This window comes from Eschrichtius robustus, chromosome 11, assembly GCF_028021215.1.
Source record: "Eschrichtius robustus isolate mEscRob2 chromosome 11, mEscRob2.pri, whole genome shotgun sequence".
NCBI classification, from domain to species: Eukaryota; Metazoa; Chordata; class Mammalia; order Artiodactyla; family Eschrichtiidae; genus Eschrichtius; species Eschrichtius robustus.
Genome location: NC_090834.1, coordinates 9,490,086 through 9,516,920, shown reverse-complemented (window position 1 = coordinate 9,516,920; position 26,835 = coordinate 9,490,086). Strand labels below are relative to the sequence as shown.

General features: G+C 38.7%; 1 protein-coding gene across 1 annotated transcript; it reads left to right on the top strand.

Annotated features, from left to right (window-relative positions):
- On the top strand, window positions 1-24,787 carry LOC137772122 (olfactory receptor 10D1B-like). Its single transcript, XM_068556033.1, is given in 7 exon segments — window positions 1-266; window positions 7,021-7,071; window positions 7,180-7,289; window positions 22,927-23,019; window positions 23,760-24,515; window positions 24,518-24,552; window positions 24,554-24,787. Coding segments are annotated over 7 exon segments (1,545 nt in total).
- The last annotated feature ends 2,048 nt before the right edge of the window (window positions 24,788-26,835 follow it).

Here is a 26,835-nt window from a genome sequence, read left to right as displayed (position 1 = left end):
ATGAGGAGACAGAAGACTATTTTCCAGTGTAAAGAACAAGACAAAACCTCAGAAAAAGAACTAAATGAAATGGAGATAAGCAACCTACCTGATAAAGCGCTCAAAATAATGGTCAAAGAGATGCTTACTGAACTTGGGAGAATAGAGGAACACAGTGAGAACTTGAACAAAGAGAGAAAATATAAGAAAGTATCAAACCAGACTAAAAAATACACTAGAGTTCAAGAAGGAGGAACTCAAAGAGGAGCTCATCAAAACTGGATGAGGTAGAAGAAGGAAGCAGCAAGCTGGAAGACAAAACAATGGAACTTCCCCAGATAGAGCAGCAAAATGAAAAAAGAATTTAAGAAAGTGAAAATACCTAAAGGGACCTATGGGGCAACATCAGGCAGAATCCACTGAGCCCCACATGGTCTGGCCTCACCCCTCCCTCCCATCCCTGCCCCCTGGACACCCCAAGCTGTTGTTGCCCACCCACTCTTCCTGGCTGCTCCTCTGGCTGAGCCCTCCTCAGCCTTCACATCAGAGAAGGTGCACCTCCCCAAGCTGTTCTCGATAAACCTCTGGATTTCCTTCACAGAACCCCCATCTTTCTGGTCACACTTAATTACGCCCTCTGTCTGTCAGGAGGCCAGGACTGAAGACCTTTTATAAGTCAAGTTTGTGTTGAAGTATAAAGTGCATGTAGGAAAAAAAAAATTACAAATTGCAAAAAAAAAAAAATGCAGAATAACGTTTGCATTATAGGATCCCAGAAATAGAAGAGATAAAGAGATAAAGAAAGGGCCAGAAAAATGATACGGGGAAATAGTGGAACATCTTCTAGGATAGATCACATGTTATGTTATAAAACAAATCTCAGTAAATTCGAGAAAGTTGAAATTATATCAAGCATTTTCTCCAATCAAAATGATATGAAACTAGAAATCAATCATAAGAAAAGAGAAAAACATGCAAATTAAACAACATGCTAGTGAACAACCAATGGGTCTTTGAAGAAATCAAAGGAGAAATAAAAAAATACCTAGAGACATATGGAAAGAGAACAACAACACATCAAAATCTATAGGATGCAGGAAAAGCGGTTCTAAAAGAGAAGTTCATAGCAATACAGACCTACATCAAGAAATAAGAAAAATCCCAAATAATCTAACCTTACACCTGAAGGAACTAGAAAAAGAAGAGCAAACAAGCCCAAAATTAGTGGAAAGAAGAAAATAATAAAGATCAGAGCGTAAATAAATACAATAGAGACCAAAAAAATTAATAGAAATTATCAATGACTCTAAGAGCATGTTCTTTGAAAAGATAAACAAAATTGATAAACCTTTAGCTAGACTGACCTAGAAGAAAAGAGAGAGGACTTAGATAAATATAATCAAAGATGAAAGAGAAGTTAGAACTGATACCACAGAAATACAAAGATTCATCAGAGACAATGAGGAACAATTATATTGTAACAGATTGAACAACCTAGAAGAAATGGACAAATTCTTAGAAACATACAGACTTCCCAAGACTGAATCATGAAGCAATAGAAAATCTGAATAGACCAATTACTAGTAAAGGGTTTGAAACAGTAATGAAAAAGTCTCCCAACAAACAACGGCTCTGGACCAGATGGCTTCACTGGTGATTTCTACGAGACATTGAAAGATTTAATACCTATCCTTCTCAAACTCTTCCAAAATTTAAAGAGGATGGGAACTTCCCAAGCACATTTTACAAAGCTAGCATTACCCTGATAACAAAATCAGGCAAGGACACTATAAAAAAAGAAAATTACAAGTCAATATCCTTGATAAACATAAATGCAAAAATCATCAAAAATATCAGCAAACTGAATCCAATAATGCATTAAAAGGATCATACACCACAACCAAGTGGGATTTACTCCAAGGATGTAAGGGTGGTTCAACATTTGCAATCAGTCAATGTGATACATCTATCACATTAACACAATCAAGGATAAAAACCATGTTATCATTTCAATAGATGCAAAAAAATTATTTGGCAATATTTAACTACTGTGTATTGTAAAAACTCTCAGCAAAGTGGGTATACAGGGAATGTACCTCAGTATAATAAAGCAAAAACAACAAATGGGACTACATCAAACCAAAAAGTTTCTCCACAGCAAAGGAAACCATCATGAAAACAAAAAGACAACCTACTGATTGAGAGAAGATATTTGCAAATTATATATCTAATATGCAGTCAGTATGCAAAACATATAAAGAACTCATACAGTTCAACAACAACAAAAAAAACAACCCAATTAAAAAATGGACAGAGGATCTGAATAGACATTTTTCCAAAGTAGACATAAGATGGCTAACAGGCACATGAAAAGATGTTCAGCATCACTAATTATTAAGGAAATGAAAATCAAAACCACAATGAAATCTTACTTTATACCTGTTAGTATGGTTATTATTGAAAAGACAAGAAATAACCAAAGTTGGAGAGAATGTAGGGAAAAAGGAACCCTCATACACTGTTGGTGAGACTATAAATTGGTGCAGTAACTATGGAAAGCAGTATGGAGATGCCTGAAAAAATTAAGACTGGAACTATTATATGACCTAGGTATTCCACTCTTGGTATTTATCCAAAGAACACAAAAACTAATTCGAAAAGCTATATGCACCCTTATGTTCATTGAAGCGTTATTTAAAATGGCTTAGATATGGAAACAGCCTAGGTATCCATCAATGGATAAATGGATAATGAAATTATTCATATATATATATATATACATATGCCATAAAAAATGAAATCCTGTCATTTGCAACAACAAGGATGATCTTTGAAGGTATTATGCTGAGTGAAATAAGTCAGATGGAGAAAGATGTATATGATTTCACTTATATGTGAAATCTAAAAAAAAAAAAAGAAAAAATTAACCAACAAAATAAAACAACGCCAAGCTCATAGATACAGAAAATGGATTAGTGGTTACAGGAGGGGAAGGGGCTTGGGGGTTGGGTGAAATGGTGAAGGGGTTCAGCTGTATGGTGATGCATGGTAACTTGACTAGTGGTGGTGATCACTTTGTAGTGTATACAGATGTTGAATAATAATGCTGTACACTTAACACATATAATAACTTAGAAGAAATGAGAAGTGGGAAATGAGGGGCAGCTTGTAAAGACACTTTTTATAAGTGTTAAGCTGTAAAAGAGAAGGAACAGAGAGTTGTATCTACAGAGGACTTTGTAGAGTTGAGGTGGGTATTTTTGTGTTGTATCTCTTTAAAATTTCAGGATGGGAGAGATTTGAGGATGTTGTAATACTAATAGGAAAGTGCCAGCAGAGGAGGGTGAGGATACTGGGGGAGAAAAGGGTAGGTTACTGAGAAGGGTATTTGAGGAAGTGAGAGAGGATGAGATCTAGAGCAGCAGTGGAGGGACTAGCCTTTAACAGGACAAGTATTAGGGCATTCTCCCACTCCTGCCAGGATGTGGAGGAAAAGTGATGGAAGTAGATTTTAGGTCATAGGCTGAGAGGCAGGTTTTTAGAGTTCTGTGTGATAGTTTTTCTGTAGCTTTAATGAAAGCAACAGCAAGATTAGCTAATGAGTATGAGACTAGAAGTGGTAGAGTGGAGAATTTGAGGAAGGAGTTTGGAATATCCCTGTGGACAATTGAAGAATGAAACACCCAGGGAGAAGTCGAGATTACCCAGCTGAGTAATGCTAGTGGCTTTTATTAATTAATTAGCAACTACCATCTGTAGGGAGGCGGTAGTGACCTTCCAGGCACTTTACATTCTAGGCACTGTTGTCTCCAATTTACAGAGAAGGCTGAGATGCTCATTAGTTTAATACATTTTGAGTGTTAATAGCGCCTAGATTCAAACTAAGACCGTTGAGATTCGCAGCCTTAGATATTTTTTTTTCCATTGGAGTAGAACTGTTTTTCTGATTACAGTTTTTCTTGCCTACTAATTTTCTAAGTTGCTGTAAGTACATCATTCCATATGACAGTTAGCCAGATGCGAGATGCTTTCTATGAAAATTGCATTGTCTTTAAGCAATTTTTATACCATCAGGTTTGGACACTAGGCTACTCTTTGAGGTAGACTGTTGACAGCTTCCATTATATCTGCTTTCTTTCGAAATTTTGATAATTAAAATCCAAGCTATATTTGCGTAGAATATTTAAATATACCTGAAGTTTTAAGGCCCATTTAAACAGGACTGGATAAGACTTAAACAGCACCATCATGTGGGTTCTTTAGTGCCCTGTATCTTTCCCTTGTTGCTGAATGTTTCAGTGCAGCACCCCTAGAGTCGGTACGTCACCTAAGTGACCTGCATTGTCACAGAGAAAGTGCATGTGTCCTAGGGGAAAAGACTGAAATGGGGATCTTGGTGGGATCTGCTTAGCACTGGGCTCTCGCTACATCCTGTCTCTGAATTTAGACCTGTCTCTCTCAGGTATGCTAAGGGGTCATTAGTGCCATAATTTCCCATCCTCTTTTTTCTCCCCCAAAGTCTTTGAAGATAATCATCTTACGCGGTTGATTTCCCTCCAAAAGGCAGACGGTTCCTGGGATCTGAATGAAGGTCTGGCCTTGGTCCTGGGTATGAAGTTGTAAGACATACTGGCTGCACTCCCTGACAAGGTGAGATTCAGAGAAGTAAAAAGAGTATGTATATTTTTGAGGGGTTGAGGTGAGTAATGAGAATTGGGGTGATGACTCACCTGAGGAAGGAGAACATAAGAGGCCATAGACTAAATTAATTTCTAATAAATAGAGGTTGAAGATTTTCCTGGCTATTTTAGAGCAGAAAGAACAAGGAATTGGTCTATTAGTAGAAGTTGATGGTTTAGAGTTGATGGATGACAAAGGGAAAGCAAAAATTCTCTTCTATTTTAACTACATTCTCTGCCAGTCATCTTAGTTATAATTACTAATATTTATTGAGCAGTGAATCTGTGCCAGGCACTGTGCTATGCACTTAACATTCGTGATCTTATTTATTCATCAAGCAGTTAAATATGGTAAATCCTACTCATGTTGTTATTAATCGATGAAGAAACTGAAGTCCAGAGAAGTATGGTAATGTCTCTGAGTTTACTCAGCTAGTCAGTGGCAGAGCTGGATTCAATCTAGGACTGTCTGTCTTCAGAACCCGCATTCTTGCTACTCTTTATATTGAAGGGAATGGTCCAGAAATGAACACAATTTCACCGAAGTCAGGATAGGTGAGGTATTAATAGGTACAACCTCGTTATTTCAAATGTGTTCAAGTATGCTGATGAGGACAAATTACATTCAGGAATTTCAAGCTAACTTACTAAATCTTCTAGTTGAGAAATTGTTGAATATGAGACAAATGCCAGAAGCCTGAAGGACAGCTATCATTCTGAATTTTCAAAATGTGGAAGGTGATTAAATAAACTTCAGATATCCTGTAACTGCACCATCTCCTACAGTTTCCACTAGTCACATGTGGCTACTGAGCACTTGAAATGTGACAAATGCAAATGAGGAATTAAATTTTTCATTGAATTGAGGTGTTAAATACAAACTGATTTCAAAGACAACATAAAAAATGTAAACCATTTCATCAATAATTATTTTTATATTGATTACATGTTAAAATAATATTTTGAATATATTAGGTTAAATATATTAGTAAAATAATAGTACCTCTTTATTTTTACATTTTTACATGTGGCTGCTAGGGCATTTAAAATTATATATGTGTCTAGCATTATATTTCTATTGAAAAATATTATTCTAGAACAAATAATCAAAGGGCTAATTTACAAATAAGTGGAAGAAGATATGAGAATCACAAAGTTCTAACTTGGTTTCATTGAGAACAAGACATGTCAGACTAACATTTCCTTCCATGACATGGTAACTGGGCCAATAAATCAAGGGAATGAAGAGTCCTTCAATAAGGAATTTGAATGTTTTAATGATGAGCTTATGGACTGAGTACAAACTAAATGAAAACCTATGACACTGAATAATAAATTCATTCAAACTTGAAACAGATTTTTAAGCTCACCAGCCTCTGAATTCTCTGAAGGTCCATATTTTCAGTGAAGATGGAGACCAATGCTTTCCTATTTGTATAAGACACAACTGGGAGAGCAGATTATTAGACCAGAAAATGAGGATCCCAAATTCTCAACCACACAAGTAGAGGATAGAAGCAGAATAACGTAAGAGCTATTGTACATGAAAATCAGAGATTTTAGATGACCACAAACTTAGTGTGAATCAGCGTATTGGAAACATGATTAGTGGAGGGCAACAGGATTGTCAGAAGCTATATGTATGAGGTATTTGGGGGCTGTGGTCATAGAATTTTTTAAGTACATTTATTTACCTCCAGATGTGACCATTTAAGGAGATATAGTTTAAAAATCACTGTGATGTTTGTTTCTAGACTAAGAGAGCAAGCATGGGGATTCTTACTGCTTTGACATAAACAGTCCTCTTAAGGAAGAAAGAAAGGAGCTGAGAATTTTGGTCTGAAACAAGACTACTCAGAGCAGACATGATAGCTGTTTCCAAATCTTAAAAGTCATGATATAAAAGAGGAATTTCTCTTGATCTGTTGACTCAGATTTCAATATAAAAAAATTGAAGTTGGGAGCTGTGGGTGAAAACCCATGAGAGGCTGTTCTGTGTTCTGTGGCTGAGACTTTCTGTTGAGCAGTATGAACAATGTGATCCAAATCAGAACATTTGGCCTCCAGTCCCAGCTCTGTCATTTGGTAGAAGGCTGACTTTGGGCAAATAATTTCACTTTTGTACAAATCAGTTTTCTCTCTAAAAAATGTGATTATTGATAATTTGTCATGTTTTTGTTTGTTTTGGTGAGGGTTCAAATAAGAATACCTGGAGATACTTTATAAAATATAAAGCAATTATGCATCTGCATGTGTTTCTCATATCATTGCTGGGTAATCCTCATTGGGGGTGCTTTAGGAGCTTCAAGCACTGTCCTGGTGGTTTCACTGGATTTAAAACTTAAGATCTTTCTATCCTAAGATACAGCCCTAAGGTTCAGGGCCCGTTAGATGAGTTAGCTGTTTGGGGCAGGTAAGTAAGGGGGGAGTGGAGCTTTTTACGCCCCCTTGAGGGGCTTTCTGCCAACCTGGGGGTCCCAGTTGCGTCTCTGTCTGTAGTACAGGATGCTGATTCCTTAAGCTGGGCCACAGTCCTGGTGGTGCTCTGGCTGCATGACAGTGGTAAGGACATGAAGTGTGAGTGGGAGCTTCTGGAAAGGAAGGCCATGGCCTGGATTCACATCCATGCAGGTAGGAACACAGTCCTGAGACCCCCATCTCCTTCCCTCCTTAGGAAACTAACCATCATTCCAGGCACTGAGCCTCCAGGCCTGATAGAGGGTCACCAAGAGAGGGTCCCCATAATCTCATCCCCTGACCATCCTGGTTCAGACCTTTCCTGCTCTCCCAGATAGTTCTTTCCTTGGGTGAAGGTGCAATCTGAAATTGGGGGAGCGAAGGAGGTGAGTGAAGAGGGAAAGTGGCATGGGTGGGGAGTGTGAGCTGTGAGAAGGACATGAAGTAGCATTTATTGTCCTCATCATCTCAGTACTGTACTGAGTGTAGGACTGGACTGGAGCCCTTACTCCTTGGGTGTTTATCATCTCACTGCTGCTGAGTATTTCTGGGGCTGGAGAAAATTAAAGGGAATCTGGGAAGTAGGGAAAGAAAAGTCAGGGGTATTGAAGAAAGCTAAGCAGGGCTCATGGGAGATGATGAGGGAGGTTTAGGGGAGACTGGGAGAAGAGCCTGTCGTCTCATTGCTGTCCCTCCGCTCTCATTCTTGTATTCTGTTCATGACAGCTGCTGTCAGGCACGCGCTTGTGAAAGCCGCGATTGCTTTCATGAAATCATCTGCGATCGTGCCGTCTTTGCCCTTTGAAGATACCGTCCAGAAGAACAAGTGCCTCTTCTATGCTACTGTCCTTTCCTTTACCCTCTCTTCTGTTCTGATGTGTTTTTGTATTTTACACCTATCCTGTCAGCTTCTTCTCCTAAAAGTAGTGGACGCCCACCCCACCTTGCCTCTCTGTTCCAGGTTCCCTTTGGATTGCTCTTCCTTCCCCAGCCCATCCTCTCAGCCAAGTGTCAATGGTCCCAGAACCTGTTCCCTTTCTTGGAGGAGTTCAAATCATTCATAGGCAGTAACATTCCACCTAGGTTTTCCAGAGTGCCCACCTGAAAAACAGGTGACATGGACTCCAGACTAAAGGTTGCAGCACTGATGTTCAGAGGATGCCTGGATTAGAGAATTGTCTGCATTTTATTTGTCAGTTTATTTCTGTTCTCATATATTTATCAGGACCAGACTGGTGAGCTATGCAGTTTTCTATGTTTACATAGGAGGAAGAGTTGGAGGGGAGGTAGAAAGCCCACACTGGGATGAATATAACCTTATATTAAGATCACAAAGAGGGAGGCTAAAGGGGTCCACTGTGAGGGCTGGCACTGTTGGGGCCTTCTTGATTGATCCTGCTTGGGCTTTGCTACTACTTGCCTTTCCTCCCACTGCCTCAGGGACTTGGGTTGAGTTATACCTGATGGAGACATGTTTTTCCTTAATCATTAAACATCTTAGTAAGAGGGCAATAATGGAATCCTTAGTCCTAGCCTGAACTCATGATGCTTCTAAGTCAGGATCTGACCTCGTATAATAAAGGAAAAAGCAAGTTGAAAGGCAGTTTTGCCTGAGACTTCAACCTAGACCACTCACCCCCTGAGGAAGAAAGGAGCTCCCCATATTTCTAAACCTTATGTCCCATATACTCTACCCCAGTGGGCATGACCCTATGTGATGTGTTGTCTCCTAAAATACTATTGTATTGATATTAAAATGGCTATCTCTACACTGCATTTTGTTGTATCTGGTCTTTTATAGATTTACTCATTGAACCTGCATTGGTTTTATTATCCCTTCTTTTTCCACCCAGCTTTTTTGGCGCCTCCACTGTTCACTCTGTGTCCTTTCCCCATGTCTTCTGTTTTAGGCTGGTTTCCTGTCTTATATGAGGTAAGTAAAGGGCGCTGGTCAGAAAACCAGTACTGGAATCCTGACCATACATTTCTTCTCTTTTTTTTTTTTCTTTTTTAATTGAAGTATAGCTGATTTACAATGCTGTGCCAATCTCTGCTGTACAGCAAAGTGACTCAGTTATACACATATAGACATTCTTTTTTTCATATTCTTTTCCATTGTGGTTTATCCCAGGATATTGAATATAGTTCCCTGTGCTGTACAGCGAGACCTTCTTGTTTATCCATCCTATATATAATAGTCATTTAAATAGTTATGTGATAAGAACTAATGATTTCACTCTCAGGGGCTTACAATTCCCATCTGTACAACTAAGGGATTAAACTAGAATTCTGTTATTTCCCTTATCTTGAATACTCAAGAATTCTGAGCAGGACCTCAATATCTGTTCACTAAGGTAGAGGATGGCCCAGAGCTGAGTTCTTTTCAGCTGTTGCATGAACTGGCATTAGGAAGATTTGCCCAACTTGCACAGTGGCAACTGACCTCCCAAGACTTTTTCCAAGTTTACTTACAGCTGAGCGTGACCTATGGAATAAGGATGTGGCATCACCTAGAAGCTTGTTAGAAATGCAGAATTTTAGGCAACCCCAAGAACTACAGTATCAAAATCTGTATTTTCACAAGGTCTCCAAGTGATTTGTATGCACATTAAACTTGAAATGAGGGCTTAGTCTTTTCATAAAATAGGCTTTGTATCCAAGTTTGTCATCTAGATAGTCCCTAATGAGGTAATGACAGAAGAGACAGCTTCCTAAGGACCATAAAACTTGGAGAATTACCCTTTGCCCACAGAATGATGGCCCTTTACATTTATCATGCAGGGCGTTTATTATTACATTTATTGTTCACCTCCCCTTTTCTCACCCTCAGCTTCCAGACTTGGGGCTTAGGAACTTCTAAAGCAAAAAACATGACAAAGAACAGTCTTAGTTTTGTCTTCTTTAAAACGCAAAATCAACTACAGTTTTAAAGTAGCATGGTTTTATTTTTCCATTTGCATTCTCATGCTGTAAAATGTTGTACCAACTATAAATTCCTCAGATCTAAACAAGTGTCTGTCTGCATAATCAACAAAGATATTTTGGCACCTGTACTGAAGCCCACTTTCAAGGCTGGTGCTTCATGTTTTAGGAAAATATAAAGCACCATCTGTACTTTCAGGGACTGATGATCTGGGCAAGGAGCCCAGGAGAGAAGCTCCTCTCATCTCCCATTGGTTATCCTCACCCTGCAGTTGTTTCCTGGCTGCTGCAGACTTGGCCACAAGAAGGAAGGCAGGTAACATCGCCTCAAGATTCTCCCACTCAGACTGAGCCCAGTGCCTTCAGTGCAGGGTAGCCTGTTGTACATAGACTTACTATTAAACCCACTGCTATTTTCCCCAAGTCTAATACAGTCATGCTGGGAATCATTCAGCATTTGCTGTTTCTCTCCGAACTCAGCCATTGCTTCCTTAAAAGCAGTCCATCTACTTGAAGTATCTGATTGACAAGAAGAAAAACTCCATGCAACACCCCCTATATTGTTCTTCCTTCCAGTTCTATCAGTTTTTGCCTCATGTATTTTGATGTTCTCTTGTTAGATACATACATATTTAGAATTATATCTTCTTGGAGATTTGACCCTTTTATCATTATGTAATGCACACCTTTATCTCTGATTATTTTCCTTTTTCTGAAATCTGCTATGTCTAAAATGAATATAGTTACTCCATCTTTCTTTTGATTAGTGTTAGCATGATATATATCTTTATTACTTTCCTTTTAACGTAAGTCTTTATAATTAAATTGGGTTTCTGGTGATATATATATATATATATATATATATATATATATATTATATATATATATATATTATATATTATATATATATATAATATATATATATATATAATATATATATATATATATATATATATATATTATATATATATATATATATATATATATATATATATATATATATATATATATATATATATATATATTTTAACCACTGGACCACCAGGGAAGTCCCTGGTACCCAATATTACGTATACTTGGGTTTTGTGTTTTTAGCTACTCTGACCATCTTTAAATCTTAGTTGTTGCAGTACTGCCCTGGTGGTGCAGTGGTTAAGAATCCATCTGCCAATGCAGGGGACACAGGTTCGATCCCTGGTCCAGGAAGATCCCACATGCTGCGGAGCAACTAAGCCCGTGCGCCATAACTCCTGAGCCTGTTCTCTAGAGCCCTCAAGCCACAGCTACTGAAGCCCGCGTGTCTAGAGCCCGTGCTCCACAATGAGAGAAGCCACTGCAATGAGAAACCCGTGCACTGCAACGAATTGTAGCCCCGTCTCGCTGCAACTAGAGAAAGCCCGCGCGCAGCAACGAAGACTCAACACAGCCAAAAATAAATAAGTAAATAAATTTATAAAAATAAATAAAAATAAAAGGCTTAGCAATTGAACCCTAGGGCATTCCAGCATTTAGAAGTCGGGATAATGTGGTAAAGAGAGATGGAAAGATAGAGCCAAGAATAAGTTTGTATCTGGAAGCCAAATAAGTAGTTAAAAAAGAATAGAGTGACCCCACCACCAGAGCCTCCCATCAAGCCTCTTAGATAGCCTCAACCACCACAGGACAGAAAGCAGAAGCAAGAAAAACTACAATCCTGCAGCCTGTGGACCAAAGCCCACAGTTACAGAAAGATAGACAAGATGAAAAGGCAGAGGGCTATATACCAGATGAAGGAACAAGAAAAAACCCCAGAAAAACAACTAAATGAAGTGGAGATAGGCAACCTTCCAGGAAAAGAATTGAGAATAATGATAGTGAAGATGATGCAGGACCTCGGAATAAGAATGGGGACAAAGATTGAGAAGATGCAAGAAATGATTAACAAAGACCTAGAAGAATTAAAGAACAAACAAACAGATGACCAGTACAATAACTGAAATGAAAACTACACTAGAAGGAATCAATAGCAGAATAACTGAGGCAGAAGAACGGATAAGTGACCTGGAAGACAGAATGGTGGAATTCACTGCTGCGGAACAGACTAAAGAAAATGAAAAGAAATGAAGACAGCCTAAGAGACCTCTGGGACAACATTAAACGCAACAACATTCGCATTATAGGGGTCCCAGAAGGAGAAGAGAGAGAGAAAGGGCCAGAGAAAATATTTGAAGAGATTATAGTCGAAAACTTCCCTAACATGGGAAAGGAAATAGCCACCCAAGTCCAGGAAGCGCAGAGAGTCCCATACAGGATAAACCCAAGGAGAAACACGCCGAGACACATAGTAATCAAAATGGCAAAAATTAAAGACAAAGAAAAATTATTGAAAGCAGCAAGGGAAAAACGACAAATAACAGACAAGGGAACTCCCATAAGGTTAACAGCTGATTTCTCAGCAGGAACTCTACAAGCCAGAAGGGAGTGGCATGATATACTTAAAGTGATGAAAGGGAAGAACCTACAACCAAGATTACTCTACCCGGCAAGGATCTCATTTAGATTTGATGGAGAAATCAAAAGCTTTGCAGACAAGCAAAAGCTAAGAGAATTCAGCACCACCAAACCAGCTCTACAACAAATGCTAAAGGAACTTCTCTAAGTGGGAAACACAAGAGAAGAAAAGGACCTACAAAAACAAACCCAAAACAATTAAGAAAATGGTCATAGGAACATACATATCGATAATTACCTTAAACGTGAATGGTTTAAATGCTCCTACCAAAAGACACAGGCTTGCTGAATGGATACAAAAACAAGACCCATATATATGCTGTCTACAAGAGACCCACTTTAGACCTAGGGACACATACAGACTGAAAGTGAGGGGATGGAAAAAGATATTCCATGCAAATGGAAATCAAAAGAAAGGTGGAGTAGCTATACTCATATCAGATAAAATAGACTTTAAAATACAGAATGTTAGACAGAGAAGGACACTACATAATGATCAAGGGATCAATCCAAGAAGAAGATATAACAATTATAAATATATATGCACCCAACATAGGAGCACCTCAATACATAAGGCAACTGCTAACAGCCATAAAAGAGGAAATTGACAGTAACACAATAATAGTGGGGGACTTTAACACCTCACTTACACCAATGGACAGATCATCCAAAATGAAAATAAATAAGGAAACAGAAGCTTTAAATGACACAATAGACCAGATAGATTTAATTGATATTTATAGGACATTCCATCCAAAAACAGCAGATTACACGTTCTTCTCAAGTGCGCACGGAACATTCTCCAGGATAGATCACATCTTGGGTCACAAATCAAGCCTCAGTAAATTTAAGAAAATTGAAATCATATCAAGCATCTTTTCTGACCACAACGCTATGAGATTAGAAATGAATTACAGGGAAAAAAACATAAAAAAGACAAACACATGGAGGCTAAACAATACGTTACTAAATAACCAAGAGATCACTGAAGAAATCAAAGAAGAAATCAAAAAATACCTAGAGACAAATGGCAATGAAAACACGACGACCCAAAACCTATGGGATGCAGCAAAAGCAGTTCTAAGAGGGAAGTTTATAGCTATACAAGCCTACCTAAAGAAACAAGAAAAATCTCAAGTAAACAATCTAACCTTACACCTAAAGAAACTAGAGAAAGAAGAACAAACAAAACCCAAAGTTAGCAGAAGGAAAGAAATCATCAAGATCAGAGCAGAAATAAATGAAATAGAAACAAAGAAAACAATAGCAAAGATCAATAAAACTAAAAGCTGGTTCTTTGAGAAGATAAACAAAATTGATAAGCCATTAGCCACACTCATCAAGAAAAAGAGGGAGAGGACTCAAATCAATAAAATCAGAAATGAAAAAGGAGAAGTTACAACAGACACTGCAGAAATACAAAGCATCCTAAGAGACTACTACAAGCAACTTTATGCCAATAAAATGGACAACCTGGAAGAAATGGACAAATTCTTAGAAAGGTATAACCTTCCAAGACTGAACCAGGAAGAAACAGAAAATATGAACAGACCAATCACAAGCAATGAAATTGAAACTGTGATTAAAAATCTTCCAACAGGGGCTTCCCTGGTGGCGCAGTGGTTGAGAATCTGCCTGCCAATGCAGGAGACAAGGGTTCGAGCCCTGGTCAGGGAAGATCCCACATGCCACGGAGCAACTGGGCCCGTGAGCCACAATTACTGAGCCTGCGCGTCTGGAGCCTGTGCTCCGCAACAAGAGAGGCCGCGATGGTGAGAGGCCCGCGCACCGCGATGAAGAGTGGTCCCCACTTGCCGCAACTAGAGAAAGCCCTCGCACAGAAACGAGGACTCAACACAGTCATAAATAAATGAATAAGAACGTGAATTTCTTTAAAAAAAAAAAAAATCTTCCAACAAACAAAAGTCCAGGACCAGATGGCTTCACAGGTGAATTCTATCAAACATTTAGAGAAGAGCTAACACCTATCCTTCTCAAACTCCCAAAAAACTGCAGAGGAAGGAACACTCCCAAACTCATTCTATGAGGCCACCATCACCCTGACACCAAAACCAGACAAAGACACTACAAAGAAAGAAAATTACAGACCGATATCACTGATGAATATAGATGCAAAAATCCTCAACAAAATACTAGCAAACAGAATCCAACAACACATTAAAAGGATCCTACACCACGATCAAGTGGGATTTATCCCAGGGATGCAAGGCTTCTTCAATATACGCAAATCAATCAATGTGATACACCATATTAACAAATTGAAGAAGAAAAACTATATGATCATCTGAATAGATGCAGAAAAAGCTTTTGACAAAATTCAACACCCATTTATGATAAAAACTCTCCAGAAAGTGGGCATAGAGGGAACCTACCTCAACATAATAAAGGCCATATATGACAAACCCACAGCAAACATCATTCTCAATGGTGAAAAACTGAAAGCATTTCTTCTAAGATCAGGAACGAGACAAGGATGTCCACTCTCACCACTATTATTCAACATAGTTCTGGAAGTCTTAGCCATGGCAATCAGAGAAGAAAAAGAAATAAAAGGAATACAAATTGGAAAAGAAGAAGTAAAATTGTCACTGTTTGCGGATGACATGATATTATACATAGAGAATCCTAAAACTGCCACCAGAAAACTGCTAGAGCTAATTAATGAATATGGTAAAGTTGCAGGATACAAAATTAATGCATAGAAATCTCTTGCATTCCTATACACTAATGATGAAAAATCTGAAAGAGAAATTATGGAAACACTCCCATTTACCATTGCAACAAAAAGAATAAAATACCTAGGAATAAACTTACCTAGGGAGACAAAAGACCTGTATGCAGAAAACTATAAGACACTGGTGAAAGAAATTAAAGATGATACCAACAGATGGAGAGATAGACCATGTTCTTGGATTGGAAGAATCAACATTGTGAAAATGACTATACTACCCAAAGCAATCTACAGATTCAATGCAATCCCTATCAAATTACCAATGGCATTTTTTACGGAACTAGAACAAATCATCTTAAAATTTGTATGGAGACGCAAAAGACCCCGAATAGCCAAAGCAGTCTTGAGGGGAAAAAATGGAGCTGGAGGAATCAGACTCCCTGTCTTCAGACTATACTACAAAGCTACAGTAATCAAGACAATATGGTACTGGCACAAAAACAGAAACAGAGATCAATGGAACAAGATAGAAAGCCCAGAGATAAACCCACGCACCTACGGTCAACTAATCTATGACAAAGGAGGCAAAGATATACAATGGAGAAAAGACAGTCTCTTCAATAAGTGGTGCTGGGAAAACTGGACAGCTACATGTAAAAGAATGAAATTAGAATACTCCCTAACACCATACACAAAAATAAACTCAAAATGGATTCGAGACCTAAATGTAAGACTGGACACTATAAAACTCTTAGAGGAAAACATAGGAAGAACACTCTTTGACATAAATCACAGCAAGATCTTTTTTGATCCACCTCTTAGAGTAATGGAAATAAAAACAAAAATAAACAAATGGGACCTAATGAAACTTCAAAGCTTTTGCACAGCAAAGAAACCATAAACAAGACGAAAAGACAACCCTCAGAATGGGAGAAAATATTTGCAAACGAATCAACGGACAAAGGATTAATCTCCAAATATATAAACAGCTCATTCAGCTCAATATTAAAGAAACAAACACCCCAATCCAAAAATGGGCAGAAGACCTAAATAGACATTTCTCCAAAGAAGACATACAGACGGCCACGAAGCACATGAAAAGATGCTCAACATCACTAATTATTAGAGAAATGCAAATCAAAACTACAATGAGGTATCACCTCACACCAGTTAGAATGGGCATCACCAGAAAATCTACAAACAACAAATGCTGGAGAGGGTGTGGAGAAAAGGGAACCCTCTTGCACTGTTGGTGGGAATGTAAATTGATACAGCCACTATGGAGAACAATATGGAGGTTCCTTAAAAAACTAAAAATAGAATTACCATATGACCCAGCAATCCCACTACTGGGCATATACCCAGAGAAAACCGTAATTCAAAAAGACACATGCACCCGAATGTTCATTGCAGCACTATTTACAATAGCCAGGTCATGGAAGCAACCTAAATGCCCATCAACAGACGAATGGATAAAGAAGAAGTGGTACATATATACAATGGAATATTACTCAGCCATAAAAAGGAACGAAACTGAGTCATTTGTTGAGACGTGGATGGATCTAGAGATTGTCATACAGAGTGAAGTAAGTCAGAAAGAGAAAAACAAATATCGTATATTAACGCATGTATGTGGAACCTAGAAAAATGGTACAGATGAGCCAGTTTGCAGGGCAGAGGTTGAGACACAGATGTAGAGAACGGACATATGGACACCAAGGGGGGAAATCTGCGGTGGGGTGGGGATGGTGTTGTGCTGAACTGGGCGATTGGGATTGACATGTATACACTGATGTGTATAAAATTGATGCCTAATAAGAACCTGCAGTATAAAAAAACAAACAAACAAACAAAAGAAAAAAAAATTCAAAAAAAAAAAAAAAGAATAGAGTGAACTACTGTGATACGAGGTTTGAATATATCAGATAAAACGATGAATTAGAATTGATCACTGGATTTGGCAACATGGAACTTGTTGGTGACCTGAGAGAGTTGTTTTGGTGGAGAAGTTTGCAGTGGGATAAATAGAGAACTTAATTAAAAAGCAGACAGGTTGGTGAAGTGTTAATATCCCACAACTGTTTTGCTCTTGGACTCTTCCAGAAAACACATAGGTGTTATCTTTGAGATATTGGAAGGCAGGTTCATTATTCACACATCTAATAAATTGTTATTGAACACTTTTATGTATTGTGCTAAGTGTTAAAAAATACAATAGTTAATTGGACAGATGTGACCCTAGCTTTCAGGGAAATTATTTGCTGGACTTATGAACAGGATGGTAATATAATGCTAAAAAAGTATTTAACCTACCCAGTCCAATTGGGAAGAGAAGGCTTCAAAGAGAAAATTATACATGAATTAGGACTTAAGTTATTTAGGCAAAGAAATGGGAGGCAAGCATTCCAAGCAAAAGTGTAAAGATGAGCATGAAGGTGTGAAATACTATGAAGAATTCTGGGAACTACAAGTAGTTTGAAATGCCATGAATTTATAGTAAAATGGCAGTGATAAAAGAGGTCTGAAGACTGAAGCATAGTTCTCTGTCTCTTTCCAATTTTAGTTATTGCATAAAATAATTTAAAATAATTGTCAAACAAGTTCATTATGATTGTTAATAAGTAGATATCACATACTATTATAATTACTATTTGTGAAATCCCATGTTGGTATAATAATATATCTTATTTTAATATATTTTATAAATAATAAGCAATTGATATAATAACAAATATAGTCATTATTAATTGTATAGCCTTCCAGAAATATGTTCTTTCAAAGGTGAATTTACTACTTAGTCCAGTGCATTAAAATAGAGTAGGACAGACTTGGTTACGATTCTACCATATTTTTGGTACTAACTCTGGCAGATTTCCAAACTCTACTGCCCTCTTCTCCCTACTGGATCTCTTGGAGCAATGTTTGTAGACCCAGCCCTGCCTCAGCTTTGAGGACCATTGCTGCCCTTTGAGAGGAAGCATTGAAGGTTTAAGCAACTAGGCCTCAGAACAGCTTTTCCTAGACCTCAGTTTCAATTCCCTTCTTGTTACGTTGCTCTTTCCTTGTGTCCGCAGCTCTGATAATAGGGTCTTACCCTTGTCTGGGCTCATACCCCAATTTAGGTCACTTGGTCATGACCTTGGCCTTCCTGGACTGGGGTTCTGCTTATTCATTTGAATTCTCCTTCATGGAGTCCTGCATCCTGTCCCTGGATCCAAGTCCAGAGGATGTATGGATATATCTCTGTTATAAATAAATAAATAAATACATAATAAATAAATAAATAAGTGTGTGTGTGTGTGTGTATATATATGACACAGAGATACATCTCTCTAGGCATATGTTTTGTTTTCTTTTTCTTTTGTAGGGATGCTGTACTGCATCTTCTAGGATACCTGCTGGTTACTAAAAGTTTTACTCTTCCTGAACTTTGACCTACTTGTGCCATGGAAATGAAATACTGTAGTTTGCTTGACAGACTGTGCTATATCTCAAACCTGCTAGATTAGTGATCTCCCTGCTAGTACCTGGTCTGCTCCAACAGATACAAGGGTTGTTTCAATATTGTAGCCTGCTGAGTTACCTGAACCATATTCCAGAAGTTTACAGGCTTTGATAGTGGGAGTGGGGACCATATAGAAGCATGAGGAATCACTTAGGAATTAGCGATTACTGAGGACACCAAGTCACTCAAGAGAGTTTCCAGGGATTCAAGTTCCTGATATTTCTGTCATTCCCATCTCTCCCCAATAAAAATGCAGAAAATATAAGTTTCATTCCTATGCTTATTACTTTAGCTCCTCCATTAAGTGGGTCACACCTCTTCCATAGAAACCATTAAATTGTTAGGAAGCCCAACAAGCAATTGAGCACTTTCCCACCAGAAGAAAAAAAAACGGAAAAAGGGAAAGAAAGGAAGGAAGGGAAATAACAGCTTAAGAAATTTATCATCCAGTAAATAGCCATCATCCTACTCTTCCATTTGATTCACAGTCCAACTCTTCCCCACTGAGTTTTTGCAGAGGAAAGAAGAAACTCACTTGGCCACTCACCCCAGACCCCAACCCTGCCAACAAATAATAAAGCACTTGTTACTGGACCAAGAATGCCTAGACTTAGCCCTGCTATTCATAATCAGAAAGTTCTGCTGAATGATTAGTTGATAAACCAGTAGTTGCTAGAATATGCTAGTGCCTTACTTCAATTTCTGGAGCAGAGGAAAAAGGTGTTAAACAAGGCACGTTGTTTTCTCTGATTAAAACAGTCACTCTTGGGAATGATCCAAATATAGGGCAAAATTTCCTACAAGTCAATCATAACAAGACAGCTCCCTTGAGAAATACCTACTGAACTTTCTGGGACTCAATCCCTATGAAACATAACTGTTTCATAACTGTTCAGACATAAACTGAAGAAGTTTCTCTCTCTCTCTCTCGTTATAGTTTAAAGCCATAATCTTGTCATGGAATACAAGATAAAAATGGTAAGGACTCTTAAGGGTATACATAAGACTCCTCCAAACTCTAAAGTAAATATTAATAATTCTCCTCTCATACAGGGACAGCTGCTTTCTGCATGGGGTCATCTTGGGAAGCAGTGAGGATGTAGTGGAAAGAGAGAGAAACCTGAGGGTGCCTGGGCTCTTCTGCTGTCTAAATTTAGGAAAGTTACAATTACTGTGAGTTCAATGTCTTTATTTGTAAAATGGGGTTAATAAGAACCACCTTACTTAGTTCTTGAGAAAATTAACTTTAAAAAGGCAAAAGTGCATTGAAAAACTCAAGCCACCATAAATGTGATACTAGTTACAAATGAGTATTTGAAAATCCGAATTAGTTACAAGCTTGTTTTTCTTTATAACTCAGAAGAATTATATAATTCTGGATCCATTAACCAACTCTATTACGTTGGTTAAGTTGCTTAAACTCTTTGAGAGTAAATTTTCTACTAGAAATTGGGGGAAATAATACTGCCTGCCTAGTAGGTTTCTAGTGAGAATTGAAAGAGATAATACCTGTAGAGCGCTCAGCAGAATTCTGCTATATAGCAAATGTACAAAAAAGTTATTATTAAAACTGTGATCTATTCACGAAGATATCCCAACAGGCCACTCCTATCTTGCAAAACACTGAGTAGCATCTGGACTCCCTCTGTGACTCCTGTTCTTCTTCTTTTAAAATGTTTTCACAATAGCTATTGTTAGTTTTGTAACCACTGTGGTTATATTCATAATTTCTTTTGCATAGGGGTTAGTAGAATTATTATCATTGAAGTTCCACTTTTATTGTGTTAGATATCATTGAAAAGTTTTCCAGTATAAATAAAATCAAATAATTTCAAAATTAGTGAGAACTTTAAATCAAGTTATTCATTCAAATTGAGAATAACCTTAATGGCATACCTGAAAGATGATTCTTTTTACACTTTCTTGGATACTTCCAGACCAGGAAATAACTCCATCATAAGAGCTGCTTATTTCATCAATGTACATTTTCTAATAATTAAACTTTCTACATTGAAAATAAATCTGTCTTTCTACCAGATCTGCCCATGATTTCTGAATCACCCGTGGAACAGTGCATATAAAATCCACGTGGAACAGCCTTGCAAGCATTTGAAAAATCACATTATATCTCTGTTTCTCTTTGGGTGCAAAACTCAGATCTCTGGAATTCATCATTGCGTTGAGCTTAAAAGCATTGGCTTTAAAATTATAGTCTCAGCTCAGCCACTTTCTAGTTGTGTAATCTTCAGGTTATTCAGTCTGCTTTTCAGTTTCTTTGTCAAATAACATCACCTACTTTATAAGGTTTCTTTTGGAGATTAAATGTAATAATAAATTTTGAGAATTAGCATAGCACTTAGCATGTGGTAAATGCTTACTATGAATTGTTAACTGAATATTATCTATTTAGTCAATCATTTTCCTTTTGAGAAGGTTTACAGCCAACCCCTTTATTTATACTGGTCACTGTCCTTTGAACGTATACTCCCTTTAGGAGTATTGACCTGAAGGACACGTAACGATAGTAGATGCATAATAAATAATAAATAACTGATTAGGTTTCTACCTGGAATAGTGATGTTTATTAGAGGTAACTGTGTAATTGCATGGATGTGTAGATAATTTCAAAAGCAGTAGACAAATGATATCACTAGCAAAAGCCTGAAGGTGTATAAGGCAACCAAAAAGAGGGATAGCATTGCAGGTGATCTAAGGTTAGAATTGGAGCTCATTCTACCGTGCAAATAATCTTGGAGGAACATAGATATTTCCCACATTAGAGCATCCCTTTCTTATGATCTCACTACTATTATTAATTCATAGCTGGATGATGAATAAGGTTGACAAACTAATTCCTCCCTCAGAGCTATCACTGAGTTCCAAATAGGGCTTCAGGGGATCTGAATAAACTTCCAAGGAAGCAATCCAGGAAGAGTGAGTGTGTACAGGTCTTGATTGCACAAACCCTATGAGGCTCAATTTTTTATAAGTAGGAGAATTCAAGCTCCTTTGGCTGGAGCACCCTGTGCTCTGCTCAGAAGCAGTCAATGTGAGGTCTTGTTGTAAAACTGGAAAACGTAACTGCGTTCTCAGGCGGACTATGTGAGTGCTCAGACCACTGCCCGTGTCTCACCATTAGCCTCTGCTCCCCACATAGTCGGGGGCCACATACAGGGACCTTCCTAGTCCTTGTGGCTTCTTCTTCCTGAAATGGACTTAAAAACTCAAACTGTATTATCGAATCATAGATTATAATGGTATCTAATCATAGGCAAGGACCGAAGTCCTCTGACTTTGCTGCCCAAGGGGAGGTGATCCAGAGCTCACAGAAATCTGCCTTTCTCAGAGACACTATTCAGGTATGGCAAGAATTGGTGATAAGAAGCAGGCTGTCAGCAGCATACTTCCCCCAGAGTATCACTGTTTTTCCCTTTGCTGTCATCACTTTTGCTCAATTCTAGGGTGGTGTGAGTGACTCATTTTGGCTTGGTCATTCTCTTAGTTGTGTTTTTCAGTGGCACTTGCCACAGTTTATGATTGGAATCCCCATGTTGAATGTGGCTCTATGACTTGAAAGCTCCTACATTGGAGTTGATACTAAGGTATAGTGTCAAAAGAATGGGAAAAGCATGTTGTATCTTCTCTAAAACTAAATTAGATATTAACTAGGTGTGCTGTAAAGTCAAGACTGGAAATGACCAGGAAGAAGTAAGACAAGAAGACTTTTCCCACCTTAGAATAAAACAGTGACATGAACCCATCTAGAAGGATGTTACTGCCTAGCAGTGGAAGAGGCTCTTAGAAAACAGAGGTAGACAGAAGGCAGATTTCCTAATGAAGAGTGGAATGAAAGAGGTTTGAGTCTTGTCTCTGTCACATACTAGCTTGCAACTTTGGGCGACATGCTTAATTTTTCTAAGCTTCAATTTTCTGATCTGTAGATTGAAATAGTAATAGTTTCTTCATATAGGTTTATTGAAAAAAATGAATCACATTTTGAAAGTGTTGAGCCCAGTTCTTGGAACATAGTTTTCATTATTATTGAGTGAGTAATGAGATGAAGAGGTCCCTGTGTTTAACCCTCCGCATTAGAGCTGTTCTTGGACTTTCTGCTATGTGGGTTATTGTATTTCTCTTTTCATCACAGTAACACAAATTTGATACTTCACTTTCTGCTACTCTTTCTTTTGCTAATGTTTCAGAGTCACCTTACGTCCACTTAGAAAATGTTAAAAGGACCAGAAGAACCAGAGCAGTATCTCCTGATAGAGTTGGGGACATTATACCTCCAGGATGTAAGCTGAAGAGGATGTGATGTAAGTCCGTTTAACAATATTATTTCATAAAACATTTATTTGCAAATAATTATAGAATGCCAACATTAAAGGAAGGTACTTAAACACTTAAATTCAAGAAACATAAAATATAGAAACACTTTTCATTAGGATTTATGTTTTGCCAGATAATTTCACAGAAATTTCATTAACTTTACTATGATACCAGGGTATCTTTGTTGTTCATGTTTTTGTTATAATTATTATTTTCATATTATTTGTATGATAAAACTATGTCTATGGAAGACATTATATAAATTGTTTGAACTACTATAGCTAATAAGTGGCAAAGCCAGGATTAAAATTAAGTGTTCTGATTTCTAACAAAATTTTTTTCCTGATATTTTTCAGAAGGTAATGCATAGTGAGAGTTTGCTTCTCAAAGATTTTGTGAGATTTCAAAATATAAATAGGCCTAAAGAGAGTAAATCCATGAATTAAACAACTGTAAAAAGTTTCTTACTTAACCTGAGAATGTTTTGAATATATCTCAAAACTTCTGATCTTGTCATAAACAACCACCAGCCTCTCAAAACATTCTTTCCAGGAGTTGAATAGACTGGCTCTAAAATAGCCTTTTCTTATTACCTGATATTTTTATACAGAACTTGCCATTCATAAGCAGGCTGGTTATTGCTTGCTAAAAACACAGCCAAAGCGCTGATCAGCAAAAAGCTTAATAATTCGATACTGGTGTTCAGACTTCGGTGTCTTGGGTCCCTTTTCGAGGTCTGACTTCCTCACAGGTGTGAGGAATGCTTCAGTGGTGACCGAGTTTATTCTGCCGGGCATCCCACACACAGAGGATCTGGAGACCATGCTCTTTGTCCTGTTTTTGTCCTTCTGCCTCTTTACCCTTATGGAGAGCCTGCTCACCCTACTGGCAGTCGTCTCCTCCATTCGACTTCACACTCCCATGTACTTCTTCCTGTGTCAACTGTCAGTGTGTGACGTAGTTTTTCCTTCTGGGAGTTCCCCCAAGATGCTCTTCTACCTCTCAGGGAACAGCCGAGCCATCTCCTATGCAGGCTGCATGTCCCAGCTCACCTTCTACCATTTCCTGGGATGTACTGAGTGTTTCCTGTACACAGTAATGGCTTATGACCACTTTGTTGCCATATGTTACCGTCTGCGCTACACAATAATCATGAGTCACAGAGTGTATGCCATCCTGGCCATGGAGACCTCATTTTCTGGTTGTATTCAGGCCACCTTTGTAACTACTCTCACATTCGAATTGTCCTTCTGTGGCCCCAGTGAGGTGGACTGTTTCTTCTGTGATATCCCAGTGATGCTGAAGCTGGCTTGTGCAGACACCTCAGCCCTGGAGATGGCGGGGTTCATCAGTGTGGGCCTCATGCCCCTCAGCTGCTTCCTTCTCATCCTCACCTCCTACAGTCGCATTGTCTACTCCATCCTGCAGATCCGCTCTACAGAGGGCCAACGGCACGCCTTCTCCACTGCAGTGCCCACCTCACTGCCATCCTGCTTTTCATACATGCCAGTGGTCCTCATCTACCTAAGGCCGACCCCAAGCCCCTGGATGGATGCAACTGTTCAGATCCTGAATAACCTGGTCACCCCCATGCTCAACCACTTGATCTACAGCCTCAGGGATAAGAAAGTGAAGTCATCTCTGAGGAAGGTCCTACATCAACTGGGCTTCCTTCCTGAGCATTGTAGGGAGAGATCAGTTGCTAACACTTCAACTGCACTTCATAGTTTATGAAACATTTTTATACGGTTCTCACAGATATCTTTGAATTTGAGATGACAAGTATCATTATGATTATCTACATTTCACAATGTGGGGACTAAGATTGGAAGAGATAAAGTGACTTGTTAAGGACACATAAGGAGTGAATGGCAGAATGCAGACTCGAGGGCTGGCTCTCTGACCCTGGGACGTGTGCGCTCTTGAGAATATCATTCAGCTGATGGGGGAAGGAAGGAGATCACCCCAGTAGGCAGAACAACCTGGACCTTCTGCTTCTCAGTATCTGTTTTCTTCATCCTCCCACATCCCCTCCTCCTCTTCTTTTCCCCTTCACCCTGGTGCTTCTTCATCTTGGCTGCAGTGTTTGTCTCCTCCAATGCCTGCATTGAATAAGCCCTCATTTTATTGGTCTACAAGTTGTTGAAAAAATGGGACAGGTGCATCCCCAAGGCACCCTAAAAAACATAAAAGCATTGTGCGAAGAGAAGGATGTGGGGCTGGGACCTGAGACAGGTCTCTTGTGAGTGAAGCAGAGGGACTGGTGTACTGTATCACCTACAAACCCTATCTGTTGGGCTCATCCGGGAAGCAGTCCTGGCTGCAGACATGCAGCATGTGAATGGGGATGTGGAAAGGGCAGACGGGGGAATCCATGGAGTGGTGACTGTGCTGTGATGCTGTGTCAGAAAATCTGGACTTGGCTTTGTATTGTTCAGTATAACCAGGAGGCAATGCTGTGTCCAAGCTGTCATTGTTTTGTACCTTTGGCTTTTCTGTTTGCTGAAAGGATTTGAGTTTGGTCCCCATGCCTACATTTCTTTACTTTTTGGCTGAAATATGCTAAGGCTGAAAAAAGTGCTATTTCAATACAGTGAACTATTGTTTTCATGACTGAATTCATCGACCATAGCAACACACTTGGGGAATATAGTTGCTATGAAGTTTATTCTAACAGTGATGTAGAGATAGAAGGACACTGGAAAAAGGATGATGGAAGAGAAGGGGGCAGAGGCAGAGACCATTTTTCCCCTGTCTCTGTACTTCTCAGAATCAGAGAGCAGCCACGGAACCTTCCAGACCAGACCAGCACCACTGTGTCTGTGTCTCCAGGCACTGCGGTGAGCTAGCACTTGCTCCTGGAGTGGAGACAAACTCTTGCCTGGTCACTTCTCTTAAGCTCCTAAAAACCCCCTCAGTGCTGTTTCTCCCTTGTTTCTCAGTAAACAAGAACCTAAAGGGGAAGGTGCAAGTACATTTCAAATGATTCCAAATTTAGTGTATCCCAAACCCTCCTCAAGTCTGTCTGAGTCCATTTCAAGATCTTTTCCCATTCCTCAGTTTCCTGGTTGTAGCTGCTCAGATGGTCAGCCTAGAACAATTTGTAATAATAAAAGATGGGATCCAGTTCCCTTTCATTTTCACTCATTCAGATGTCATTTGATGGATAACTCAGTACCAGAAGCAGGGAAGGCAAAGATGAAGAAGACACACATGATCTTACCTGAATGATGTCATAGTCTGCTGGAGAAAGCAGATATATAACTAACTAGACCATCCCAGGATAAATACTGTGGTCAAGGTATGAAATAAAGCAGAAAATGTGGAGTATATTTTTCTGGGACTGGGGAGGGACCTCAGAGAAGAGGTGTTGAAGGTTGACTTTTGTTGTTTGTTTGAATGAATGAATGAAATGAAGAATAGCTGAGAAATTCTTCACAGGGAGAAACAACACACTGCTGTGTGTGTGCGTGCGTGTGTGTGTGTGTGCGTGCACGCACACTCACACAGTGATGAGTTGGTATCTCTTAAGTATTTGGTATCTCTTAAGTATTTGCCATCTATGAGTGAATATTCTTGCAGGAAAAATAAAATTCATTTGACCTGTTTTCAGGGTTCTTCCTTCAGCTCAGCTCTTTGTTCCTGAATTGAAGGAATGACTCACACAGAAGGACTCTTATCATCTCCTTAAACAAATTGACCTTTCTGCTTGTCCCAGAGAATTGCTGGCAGCTCTCATGTCTCCAGGTAGTGTCTGAACTCTCTTTTCACCTGAGAAGGAG